The sequence below is a fragment of the Gekko japonicus genome, unplaced genomic scaffold (genome assembly GCF_001447785.1).
Source record: "Gekko japonicus isolate JY-2015 unplaced genomic scaffold, Gekko_japonicus_V1.1 scaffold2994, whole genome shotgun sequence".
Classification (NCBI taxonomy): domain Eukaryota; kingdom Metazoa; phylum Chordata; class Lepidosauria; order Squamata; family Gekkonidae; genus Gekko; species Gekko japonicus.
This window is the reverse complement of record NW_015164751.1, coordinates 6,013-19,390: the sequence shown is the minus strand read 5'-3', so window position 1 is coordinate 19,390 and position 13,378 is coordinate 6,013. Positions and strand designations below refer to the sequence as shown.

The 13,378-nt window shown below is 46.6% G+C and overlaps 1 protein-coding gene across 1 annotated transcript; it reads left to right on the top strand.

Annotated features, from left to right (window-relative positions):
- Nucleotides 1-379: 379 nt before the first annotated feature.
- On the top strand, nt 380-8,750 carry RPL27A (ribosomal protein L27a). The gene is made up of 5 exons (XM_015409654.1): nt 380-463; nt 1,372-1,435; nt 3,351-3,426; nt 6,168-6,342; nt 8,573-8,750. The coding sequence occupies exons 1-5, from the start codon at nt 461-463 to the stop codon at nt 8,699-8,701; spliced, it is 447 nt and encodes a 148-aa protein (XP_015265140.1). The 5' UTR covers nt 380-460; the 3' UTR covers nt 8,702-8,750.
- The last annotated feature ends 4,628 nt before the right edge of the window (nt 8,751-13,378 follow it).

The following is a 13,378-nucleotide window of genomic DNA, read 5'->3' as shown; positions in this document are numbered from 1 at the left end:
CCCGCCACATGCTACTTTCCCAGTTAATGGAAACGGCAAAATATATGTCTATATAGATCTATCTATCTATACATATGAACAAGGCTAACTAACCCACACCCTTGCAATCTCCGGGCCTGGTTTTCCACTCAGGCGACTGACACTTTCCTCCCTTGAATCGCCAAAGCCTAGAGCGGCCCGATTAAAATTTTAAATATGCAACTCCGGGACGATCTACGCCATGATAAGAATCCCGCTTCTTGCTCCTTCCCGTTCCTTCCTCTCCCTAACGAAGAGGACCACGCGGGCTCCTCTAGGTCACGTGACCACCAGTACACCAGAGGAGTCTCGCGAGAGTCCACTCGCGTGCGGCTGTCCTCTCTGGGCGGCCTGAAGCGAAGCATCGCGAGAGGCGATTCCTTTGGGGAACGAAACCTCGCGAGAGGGGGATCTCGTTCTCTTTTCATTCCGCCCTGGCAAGATGGTAGGTGGTGAGAGGAGTGCCGTGTTGGGAGGTGGTGATGAGGAGAGCGGCTAAGTGGGCGCCCCGCTGTGCTTCGCTGGCGCCGGGGCTCTGGAAAGAGGCTCTGAGGGGGACCCGCAGGCCCGGAGATACGCGCGGTGTGGTGGTCCTTCCCTTCCCCCTTGGTGACTTGGAGCTCTTAACCCCAAAGGCCGGACCTGTCCTCTCTCTGCATCCATCCCGTCGCCTAAGGAACAGCCTCGTTCGCCACAGCAGCCGGCCCGGCTTGTCTTGCGCTCGTTTGCTTTCCGGCTTTCCTCCCGACCGTGGGTGGGAGGAAATTAAGACCTGGTCCTTTAAAACAGCCACACGGCTTACTCTGCTTGTAAGACGTCCATCGGCCGTCTTCCCAGAGCCCTGCGGTGCGGGGGGGGGGGGGTACAGTGGAGCTGTTTAAAAAAAGGAATAGCAGACCATAAAAAATGAGCAGTGTTGCCAGGAGCCGTAAGATGGATTCTGGCGGGGAGGAGAGCAGAAGACCCCTTACTGCAACATCGTTTTCTCAGGGGCAGCCTTTCGGATTCAGACGGCCGCGTGTGTGTTTTGGAACTCCCTTCAGCTTCTAGACACACAGATCTGGCATGTTTCCTGTGATCTGTTAATATATTTCTAGATCAGATATTTTACAAGCTTGGGATGTCTATAAGAGTATATTTCGAATCAAATCAGTTTCAATGCAACAAAAAGTTTTAAAAACAACTTGTAGTGGTAAATGTTGATTGCCTGATTCGGTCCAGTAGAATAAATGAGGGCTTGCTGTGTTCAAAAAAGTGGCTTGACTCCAAAATCTATTTTTTCTGAGGTCCTGTTACCCACCTGATTAGGTATATGTATCTCATACTTACTATTACGTTTTTGTTTCCCTTAAGCCTTCCAGACTGAGGAAGACCAGGAAACTGAGAGGTCATGTCAGCCATGGCCATGGTCGTATTGGTATGTATCAAGGGCTCATGAGATTATTTCATTGTTTGGTAAATTGCTTTGTCTAGAGATTATCGGTGAGGCAAATATAAACTTGAAGGAAGAGTGATCTGTATAATTTTATCTGTAAAAATCTGCCATAAAGACAGGTGCAAGCAGCTTCTGTCCAGTGTTCCCTCTAAGATGAGTTAGTGTGAGCTAGCTCACAGTTTTCTAGCCTCTGGCTCACACATTTTTATCTTCGCTCAGGAAGGATGGCTCCAGAGCAAACTAATTTATGCAGTAGCCAAATCGCTCGCTCACAACTTTAATGCCAGTAGCTCACGAAATAGAATTTCTGGTCACAAGACTCCACAGCTTAGAGGGAGCATTGCTTCTGTCCCATCTTTAGGGTAGTCCCGTGACAGCAAATGACTCAGTCCATATCTGTCTATTGTTTTGTCCCCTAGCAATGGCTGTTTTTCCATGATTGCCATTTCTAGTTTATTATGATCAACTTGCAGGGCCCCCCCCCCCAACACAAGCTGTCAGTAAGAACTGCTTTAAGACTCTGTCTGCCTCCGGGCCATGCCTTGTATTCATGGTTCTATGTTTCTAATCAGGGCTTGAACCTTTTTTCTGTAAAACATGTAACTAATGTAGGGACTGTAACAAAACATGTAACTTCTCAGAACTCAAATGGAGTGAACTATTAAGCAAAACAGTATATAAGGATAGCAGACTAACTGATCACATAGAACTTGTTTTGCATCTGTGATGGACTGTGCTTTTCAAGAGGCTTAGTGCTGAACCTACAACTAAAGGACTGTGAAGGATTAATTTTTCACAGAGCCAGTGAGCCTTGGGTGTTCTGGGCACCAAAAGAGTCTGTGATTTCTCAAAGGAAAATAGAGCGTTTGGGAAAACACTGGAACAAAAGCCTCTTAATATAAAGATCTAAATAAATTAAGAACCTCTCATTAGCCTGATATATAAGATCAAAAGCCTATGCTTGTAGTAGTTTTACCTCAGTAATTTCAGCCCCTGCTTTCACCTGACCTTTCTCTTTGATGTTATTTTTGAATTTTAAAAGCGTCTCAAGTGCCATTATCAAGGGTTTAAGTTAAAGGGTGATCCTATCCCTTCCCTCAGGTTCCTGGGCTGAGCAAATAGTCAAAATATATCTTACTGACAGGGTGGGACAGCCAAAGTTTTTTCAGGGGAGAAGAAAACATGTTACCAGGGCTGCTCAGTCAGTGAGGGGACAGAAAAATGGAGGGAAAAACTAGCCTCTGAGGGAGGGAAGTGGAAGGGGCCCATCATAGCATCACTGCATGGCTTAGGTAGGATTACCCACTAGGGCCAAAAAACTAACAAGTAACAGGAGTCCTTTGCTTCAAGTCATTTTGAAATAATATAGAACGCCTGGTACCACATGGCCTTTGGAGCAGTTTCAGCCCAACCATTTGTGCTTTACCCGGACATTGTAAAGCATGAACAGGACAAAAGATAGCTACTTGTCTGCCTAGTGTTTTGGCTTGTTTCTAATTTCCTAAATCTTGCTTCAGTAGCCCAATCATAATTCACACTTTCCAGTTCCGAGACAAACTAGAGTGGGGCATATGGTGTGATTGATTTCATGCACCTGAATCGTAGAATGCTTCTCTGCCTGAACCCTTATTGTTAATGCTTTGCATAGGGAAATCCAATAAACATGAAATGTAATATGACCAGAACTCACAAACTTGCTTCCTGGGGTAATGCGTGCTTGTTGTATATGGCAGACAGGGAGGTAGACACTAGAACTGGCTACTTTGGTGGCTGTTGAAATGGAGTTCAGGGCTTCCAAAAATCAAAGCCAGAACGTCAGTCAGTTTAACAGCATTCTGAGTAATCTGTGCTTTATTGACAACGCTGCGCTTCACTTTAATCTCTCATTAATCTTCAGGCAAGCACAGGAAGCATCCTGGAGGACGTGGTAATGCTGGAGGCATGCATCACCATAGAATCAATTTTGACAAATAGTAAGCTACCCGTTCTTTTACTTTTCAAAATTAAGCTCTCTGTTCCTTCTCTGCAGACCTGGGGTGCGGAGGATGGGACAATCATGTGTGTGTAAAGTACAGTCAGGTCACAGCTGATTTATGGCATCCCCATGTAGTTTTCAAGACAAGAGGCAAATAGAGGTGGTTTGCCATTGCTTGCCTTGGTGTAGTGATCCTAGGCTTCCTTTGAGGTCTCCCATCCAAATAATAACCAGGACCAACCCTACTTAGCTTCCGAGATCTGGTGAGATTGAGCTAGCCTAGGCCATCCAGGTCAGGGCTGGGACAATTTACTGAGTTGCTAAGGACACTACGTACCCAGCCCTAGCAAAACCTGTTGTCAATTAGTGAACTGTATTTAGGGGAAAGAAGCGTATGATCTGCCAACGGCAAAGCCTTAGAGTCCATTTACAGAAGTTATAGAAATGTGCATTAATTAATTCCTTTTGATTGAGCTCTTCACCTTGCTTAACAGCAATGTCACTATTCTCTCAGAGCTCTCTGAGCCCCACCTACCTCACGGAGTGCCTGTTGTAACCCGCATCAAGATTCCTTCCGGTAGTGAAGAGCAGGGTATAAAACCAACTGTTCTTCTACTTTGGTTTTCGGCCTCGGAATAATTCTGTACATAATTTCTAGCAGGTAATCCGTTACCTTAATTGTAGCGTGGGCAGGGAAAACCCGCCTGTCTACAAACGACCGAGACTAGAGTCACATCTAGATATTGCCCGTTATCATGGTGTGCTATAGTACTCGAAGAGTAACAACTGACTTTTATTCACTGGCTGTGCTCTTAATAGTACAGTCAGCCACCAGGTTAGTAACAGACGGCTGTTTCTCAAACTGGGAGGTGTGGTACGTTCAAGAGGATGGACACAGCTATTTGTATTTTTCTTAAAGAGCTTCTCCTCAGTGTTCATAGTACTTTGCAGATGTCTTGCTTATGTTTTGAAGCCTACTGCTGGCTGCAGCCAGGTTTTCAGTTTGGAACTTCGGTATGTGCAGCATGTATGTGCATCATTGAGCTTTGGCCTTTGGTAACCGGCCTTCTGTCAGTTTATTGATTTATTTTACTTTATTTATATCCTGCCTTTCACCCCATTGGGGACCCAAAGCAGCTTACATCCTCCTCCTCTCCTCCATTTTATCTTCACAACAACTCTGTGAGGTAGATCAGGTTGAGAGTGTGTGACTGGCCCAAGATCACCCTGCAAGATTCCATGGCACAACAGGATTCGAACCTGGATTTACCAGATCCTAATCTGACACTTTAACCACTACCCCATGCTGGCCTGCAGTGGTGGGGGGAGAGAAGGTGTATGGGAACCAAGGACAATTAATAATTATTATCAAATGGCATTGTGTGTAGTATAGCCAGGAGAGCCTAAGATTTGAAGTACTAGGTCATTTTAGCATAATGCGCCACTAGGTGGTGAGCTAGACTGGGGGGGGGGCTGGGAGTGCTCTGAAAGAGCTATGACTGGCCCAAGGTCACCCAGCTGGCTTCATGTGGAGGAGTGCAGAATCAAACCAGGTTCTCCAGATTCCTCAGTAGAACAGGCTTCCTCAGGAGGTGTTGGGCTCTCCTTTGGAGGGTTTCAACCAGAGGTCATAAGCATATGGAGCAGAGGTCCATCAGTGGCTATTAGCCACAAGATATAGATAGGGGCTCTGGGGCAAGTGATGCTCTGTCTTCTTGGTGCTTGGGGGGGGGGGTCAACAGTGGGAAGGCTTCTAATGTCCTGGCCCCACTGGTGGACCTCCTGATGGCAGCTGGTATTTCTGGCCACTGTGTGACACAGAGTGTTGGACTGGATGGGCCTTTGGCCTGATCCAACATTAGCGTCTCTTATGTTCTTATGCTAGAAGAAGAAGAAGAGATTGGATTTATACCCCGCCCTTCACTTGGAGTCTCAGAGCGGCTTACAAACTCCTTTCCCTTCCCCTCCCCAGAACAGACACCCTGTGAGGCAGGTGGGGCTGAGAGAGCTCTGACAGACACGGCTCATTTTCAAGAACAGCTCTTATCAGAACTACGGCTTGCCCAAGGTCATCCAGCCAGGTGCAAGTGGAGGAGTGGGGAATCAAACCCGGTTCTCCCAGATTAGAGTCCGCACACTTAACCACTACACCAAACTGCCATCTGACAGCAATGCTGATTCTGTGAACTTAAGCAGATCATGAAAGGGAGAGCGGGAAGGGTTGCACCAGTGCTTAGTTCTTTTGACCCTTTCTTACATGCCTAGGGAAATGCTTAATGCCACGTTGGGGTAAGAAAGCGATTTTTCTTCACACCAGTTTGGCCAGGGATGCTGGGAGGTGGGGTCATCTTCTGGGCATGGAACGGGGGTCACTGGGGTTGTGGGGGAGGTATTTGTTAATTTCCTCCATTGTGCATGGGGTTGGACTAGATGACCCTGGAGGCCCCTTCCAAGTGTATGATTAGAGTCTGTCACTCTTAACCACTACCTCATGCTGGCTTTCAACCAAGGGCAATCTAGATGCCTGGAAAAGAACCTGTGCAGAAGCTGGGTGGATCGACCCAGAGAACCTTCGGACTCAGGCATAGAAGACTTTCAGAAGTGGTGCTATAAATAGATTTTTTTTCAATGCCTATAAAATTAACCCAAGGTTCTATTTTATTTATGCATTCTCTAGCGAAACAGTTGCTCTCGTGTATTTCAAAACGAGTCATCATATGTTGTATGCTTTCTTCTCAGTCACCCTGGTTATTTCGGGAAAGTTGGTATGAGGCACTACCACTTGAAGAAGAACCAGCACTTCTGCCCGATCATCAATCTGGATAAACTCTGGACGCTCGTCAGTGAGCAGACGAGGCTCAATTATGCAAAAAATGAGGCTGGGTTGGCACCCGTCATTGATGTTGTACGCTCGGTAAGTGGTGTCGGTCCTTGTTTCCCGGACCTGTATCGAGCATTATCCCAGCTGCTACATTCATACTGTTCCTTTTTAAGTTTGGAATGTGCCTGCTTGATGTTTGCATACCCCAACACATATATGCCAGTAGTGTTTGGCAGCCCACCCACCTCTTGATTAGGGTAACCTTAGACTGAAGTTCAAGAAAACGCCACTGTGCATCTCTTTTGAGACCATCTCAGCTTTTCCCCTGTGGAATCTGTGTGCTTAATATAAGATGTCTGATGGTTGACTTTTATACCGCAGGGGCAGGGGTGGGGAGTGGATGAGCAACGAGCCAGTTTTAACGAGATTTGCGCAGTGTCATAACACGTTTCATTGTTATGGTGTGCTGTGTTTCTCGGAGAGAATTCCCTGATATGATTGGCTGTGATCTCAAGTCTTGTATCACAGGCCACCCAAATCAGCAACATCCATTAGTTTCAGGATCACGGGCTAGAGAGAGGGTTTCCCTTTACTAGAATTGTCTGTGCTCTCCCGCTTGTTGAAGAAATCTGAAACTGTCTACCATTGTATCCGTCAGGATATAACTGGTTTACTTATTGTTCTGAACTGTTAACAATGCCGCTGGGATACAACACTTTGACAAATAAATTCCTGACTTCCAGTCAGACAAAAAGGTGAAATCAATAAGTGCAATGGAATTGATTCAAGCAGAAATCCCCACCCCAGGGAGCCTTCTCAGGAAGTGTGCAACCATATTTGGTGCAACTGTATTTGTGGAACTTCCTTGAATTGAATTCACCTGGATAGAGCACATCAGTATGTGGAAGCTCCTGTTCTTGAAGACACACTGTTCTGCGCAAAGTGATTCTATTTTTTTTAACCCTTAATGGGGGAGGGGCCATGGCTCAATGGTAGAGCATCTGCTTGGCATGCAGAAGGTCCCAGTTTCAATCCCCGGCATCTCCAGTTGGTGGTGTGAAAGACCTCTGCCTGAGACCCTGGAGAGCCGCTGCCAGTCTGAGTAGTGAATATTGATTTTGATGGATTTATGGTCTAATCCAGTATAAGGCAGTTTCATGTGTCCAAGCAAAAGCATCTGAGTTTCAAATAGTCTGCTCTTTCAATTGAATCAGCTGTGTTTTTTACAAATGCAAAGTAGCTACCACATAAAGCAATGCAGTTTTTTCCAGCTGGGTGATAAATGTTTGAAGAATTAAATGAATTACACTGTCTGGCTACCTACAGTGCTTGTTCTGTGAGAGGGATGTGTGGAAAATATTTGGCTTTGGTCTTTTTCCTTCAGTGAAATCACCAAAAGCATAGACTGGCTAGTTTTTCTTCCGTAGAGGGATTGGGCTATGTGTGAAAAATACTGGTGTTTACCAGCAGAAAGCTTATCTTTCTGCTTCTTTGATAGTCATTAGACCAGTTGAGGTTCAAAGAAACTTCTGGGTATTTCATTAAGACATGATATTAAGCGTGGTTAATTTCATAATGTATACTCGCTAAGAAGTCATCTCTGCAGCCCCAAGTACTTGATGGCCTTGCGTCACCCAGTTACAAGGCAGGCTACAAAGGTAGGCAAATAACAGGAAGGGTCCTGGGTTCTGGAAGAGATGCTGCCTAGGTGCATGGAGATGATGCCACCACCTAAAGAAATGCTGGAGCCAGTTTGGTGTAGTGGTTAAGTGCGCAGACTGTAATCTGGGAGAACCAGGTTCGATTCCCCACTCCTCCACTTGCAGCTGCTGGATGACCTTAGGCAAGCCATAGTTCTGACGAGCTGAAAGGGCAGTCCTCGGGAGAGCTCTCTCATCCCCCACCTACCTCAGGGTGTCTGTTGTGGGGAGGGGAAGGGGAAGGAGTTTGTGAGCCGCTCTGAGACTCCAAGTGAAGGGCGGGGTATAAATCCAATCTCCTCTTCTGGAGCAAATGCTTCATGGTCTGTTGTGAATATGTTGATATTCACATGTACTTTATACTGTTTGTACGCTGTTGATTGTTTACAGTTTATTTCCCAGTTGTTTCCCTTGTAGATCATAGATTTGTAGTTATTATGACTAGTGCTGCCAGTGAATTGCCTCTCCGTGGCACAATTTATTATTCACAATACTTTGGAAATGTGCCGTAATCTTTTTTTAATTGCTCCAAACTCATAGTGGCCTGCAAGGGAGCTGGTAAATATAACTGTCAAGCTGAGGCCTCAGTTGCTACCTTTTTGTTGTTGTTGCTCTTTCTCCAGGGTTACTACAAAGTCCTGGGCAAGGGGAAGCTGCCTAAACAGCCGGTAATTGTGAAAGCAAAGTTCTTCAGCCGGAAAGCCGAAGAGAAAATCAAAGCAGTTGGTGGAGCCTGTGTGCTCGTGGCATAGAGGACTTTCATACGTACTCAGGTTTAAATAAACCTTATTTCAGACGTTTTGTGTATGTGTGTGTTTTCATTTTAATAAGCTGGTGGAGGCTGCCAGTTGCTGTATTACCAGCTTAGTTCGCAGGAGTTACAGTTCCCAGGGATATGGATGTTTAAGCACGATCTAGAGGATCATCAGACACTTGTACAAAGGTGACTTGAGGCTTCCAAGTTGTGAACAAAGTTCACAGATTTTATCCAGTGCTTACGTAGTCCCACCTACAATGGGAAATTACTCCAGTGACTATTTTGACTATTTAGGAAAGGCTCCTGGGCTCTTCCATGGTGGCTCAGAGGTTAAGACACTGATCTGCAGACTGGAAGGTCTGTCGCTTGGTAGTTCGAGACCCTAGTGCCACGTGATGGAGTGAGCTCCCGTCTCTGGTCCCAACTCCTGCCAGCCTAGCAAGCAAGAAACTGCAACAGCCTTCTGTGTGCCTCAGCATTTAGTCAATGCCGGCCACATGAGCACAGAAACGTCTTCAGACGGCACTGGCTCTTTGGCTTGAAAACAGATGAGCACCACCCCCTAGAGTCGGATCCGACTGGCTTTCAAGCAAGGGTCTTAATTCCCCCAAACAAGTCCCACCTGCATTGGGGCAAGCAGACAGGTAACAATGGCCACTACAAAAAAGAGTGATTTTCTTTTCACATTAATTGTCGGATGTTACACTGACTTGAAGGACAGACACGGACTAGTAATTTTTTGTGTATGGAAGAGTATCAACACATGCTCACACTATGGAGAAAAGAACGCACTGATCTTTAGTTATGAGCCGCAGCCTCCAAGAAGAGTTGCTGAAACATTTTTTTTAATAAGTACACAATATCTTATGAAGATAAAAAGGCTGTTTGCAGGATATAAGCAAAACCCATCCAAACATCTACTAAAGCCCTTTGGGAATGAATGGGAGATGCAAAAGCCGAAAGTGCTTGGAGTTTGTGCTGGTTTAGTGGTGTGTGGGTTGGATCCTACAATTTTGTGCTGCTTGCGCCAGCATGTTCCTCAGGTGTAAAAGAGCCTCTTGTCCAAAGAGCCTTTTCATGACATCGGATGAAGGCACTAGCAGAACAGAATGGCAAGACCCATTTCCCATGTTTCTCTGCCACAGAAGTGGGCAGAAATCGAGGTGCTGTTGGCCATTTTCCCAGTGTAATGTTTAGAAACTTATGAACCGTTTAATCAGATTACTGTCTTTGTAAACATGCCAGCATGAAACCCTTTTGGGGAAAATCAAACGTTCAATAGCTTTCAGGAACACACCGTCAACCATATGTTCAGTAGAGCAGGTGCTATGCTGCTTGGCTGTTAGGGTGTTGCTCTGGTACCAATCTTAAAAACGTGCTGCACATTTGACCTGTTTTAGGACTAGCCCAGCTACAAAATATTTCCACAATCAACCTGGTCGTCCAAGCTGCTATGAATATCACATGGAAGCTTCTCCGTTATCCTGTAACGGTTTTAAAATTGCTCCCAAACTCCTATGAGAGTAAATAGAAAACTTGGCTATAATGCAGCAGTGCTGTGAAGTCACCACTATTTCAAATTAGTGTTGTAATGAAAATAGGTTATTTTCTGGGCCAGATGGTATTTCACTTGATGTACATAAAAACTGGTAAATTCTTTGAGGTTACAACAGGGATTCCCTGCTAGGGGTAGGTTGGACTAGCCCAAGAATCTAGATAAAAGCAAAGTCTTAGTACCCTGTAAGGGGCTTTTAAAAAATTTACGCTCAGAGCTTGTGGGTAGGGGCAAGACAATTATATTTGTTTTGGTAAACTCTTGAGTGTGTACCCCGGTTGGCCTGGAAAATCGGAATTCAGAGGAACCCTGTGTTTCAAAAATTTCTGAAATGCTGACAAGCGATGGCTAACACCCATTTTCTTGGTCGGAAGGGGAATATCGAGTAGTCAAATAGATCCTGGCAGAAAAAGGCACCAAACACAGAGCAGGGCGTGCTTCTGTTGTTCTTTGTCACTGGGGAAGCATGGACCATTTGTGCAACGTGGCAAAAGCAGTGGGGTGCCCCACAGGCGTAGCTCTTCTCATGCAAAATCCTTCAGAGATGTGGGGGAGGAAATGGCACTGGAAAGAAGCTTGGAGCAGCCAAAAGAACGATTCTGGAGATAGATGTGTTCTGGCTCTTGAAGAGTCAACCTTCAGCTTCTCAGAGAAGGGAAGCAAATGCCGCCACAGCATCAGATGCATTGCAGGTCTGCCACTGCATTATACAAGAAAGATGAAGACGCTGTTCTATCAACGCTGAACACGCCAGGAAGTTCGATGAAGTCCGAAGCTTAAGGTACTATAGGCTTATGGTGGGTCTTTCCAACGTGTGATAATGGCTTCCATGTTTGGTGTTACCTCATGTAAAAGAAAGCCCAAGTCCTTGGCAAAGATTCATCGTCTGGAGAGAGCAGAAATGGCTTCGCTGATCAGAAGGTACCTCGATCTGATGGCCGCTTATGGGGCACTATCTCCCAATCATGCCCTCGTATGCTGATCTTCAACCACGAATGGGCTGTTGACTATATTTCGATAACAAGCCGGTCTTCATCTTCACTGCTTGTGTCCTCTTCCACGTGTGTTTGTTTGTTCATCATTTCCAAGGTCTGCTTTTTGTAAGATTTGGTTGGTGTTCCGGAGCTATCTAAGGGAGCAGAGGGGTTTCTGAAAGCGGGAAGTTCAGCCGCACAAAGTTTTCCTTGCCGGTTATCCGGTTGCACAGAGCTGCTATTCTTATCTGCACCTCCGTGGCGGAGAGGAGACCTGGCAGTCTCCTGGGCATGCCTGGAACCAGTCAAACAAATGTTCGAAACCGACGTCTCTGTGAGCAGTTTCGCTCTGAGCGAATGGCAGCCTGGGGCCTGGATTACAGGGGGAAGTTTTTCGTGTGAAGGTGAATACGAATGGCCCTTCTTGCTTTGTTCTGTTCTTCCTGGGACGTGGGGCAGTGGCTCTAAGACGGAAACGTTTTGACTTCTAGATTCCATACAAAGTACGTTTTTGCAGTCTGCTTTCGACCCATCGGAAACCGGCCTCGTCGCCTCTGAACACAAGCGGTTGCAAGGATGTCTCTCGCCTGGATCTCTGAATTCAAAGTGACAAGTCCCAGTGGATGTGCAAGGGTGCTTGGAATGCACCTCGGGCTGTAAATCTCTCTGTAATTTCCCCATGGAACAAGCCTTTAGGCCCCCATCGTTCGGGGCCGGCACAGGAGTGGGCAATAGACAGGAGTGTGCCGCTGGAACGGTCCTTGGTCTCTGAAGGGAGAGGATGCCACCAGGTCTAGAAGCAACCTATTGGAAAGAGAGGGGAAATGATCAGTTCATTTGACATCGTAACAATCCCAAAGCAATTGATGGTGTGATGGAAATCTGTGTGCCGTCTTGAACATGTGAAGCCGCCCTTATTTCAAGTTCAGTATTGTCTGCTCTGACTGGCTGCGGCCCTCCAGAGTGTCGGGCTGAGGTCTTTTAAAGAAGAAGAAGAGGAGATTGGATTTATACCCCACCCTTCACTACCCAAAGGTGTCTCAGAGCGGCTTACAAACTCCTTTCCCTTCCCCTCCCCACAACAGACACCCTGTGAGGTAGGTGGAGCTCTTGACAGAAACTGCTCTTTTTCAAGAACAGCACTGACAGAACTACGGCTTGCCCAAGGTCATCCAGCAGCTGCGAGTGGAAGAGTGGGGAATGACACCCGGTTCTCCCAGATTAGAGTCCACACACTTAACCACTACACCAAACTGGTGTACATCACCTGCTGCCTGAACCTCTCCTGTCTGATAAAGGTAGCTTTTATTTTTACTTAATTTATATTCCGCCCTACCCCACACGCGGGCTCAGGGTAGATCACAACATTCAGTAAAAACAATACAATATTACATCAAACATCGACCACAACCCTCAATAATCCCTGATGGCAGCACAACAATACCAACTACAGTGACTGCTGCAACAGCGTCAGGAAGGGCACAGAGGAGCTGGTACTGGTGCCAAGTTGATCTAGGCTGTGCCGTCAGGCGATGGTGCATAATAAGACTGATCAAGTTGAGCAGGGAAGGCCGGTGTTGTTTTGGACATCCACCGCCTCAGCCAAAAGCCTGGCAGAACTGCACTGTTGTACAGGCCCTGCAGAACTGTAATAGATCCCACAGGGCCCTGATCAAAACTGGGAGTGTGTTCCACCAGGCAGGGGCCAGGGCTGAAAAGGTCGAGGCAAGGCGGACATCCCTCGAGCCGGGGAATACCAAACGGTGCTGCTCAGCGGAGAGCTAGGCTCTTCGGGGCACATATGGAGAGAGACGGTCCCGTAGGTGTGCTGGTCCCCGGCATCTCCAGTTAAAAAGGACCAGGCGGCAGGTGATGTGGAAGACCTCCGCTTGAGACCCAGGAGAGCTGCTGCCAGTCTGGGTAGACAAGACTAACCTTGATGGACCGATGGTCTGACTCAATATCAGGCAATGTCCTGTGAAAGCATGCAAAACTCACTGAGCCTTTTAACTAGAGATGCCAGGGATTGGATGTGAGGCCTTTGGCGGGCCAAGCAGATGGCCTACCACTGAGCCACAGCCCCTCCTCAATCAGCTTATCAGGATATACAAAGCCAGTGGATTACTTCTTACAGAACTCTGTT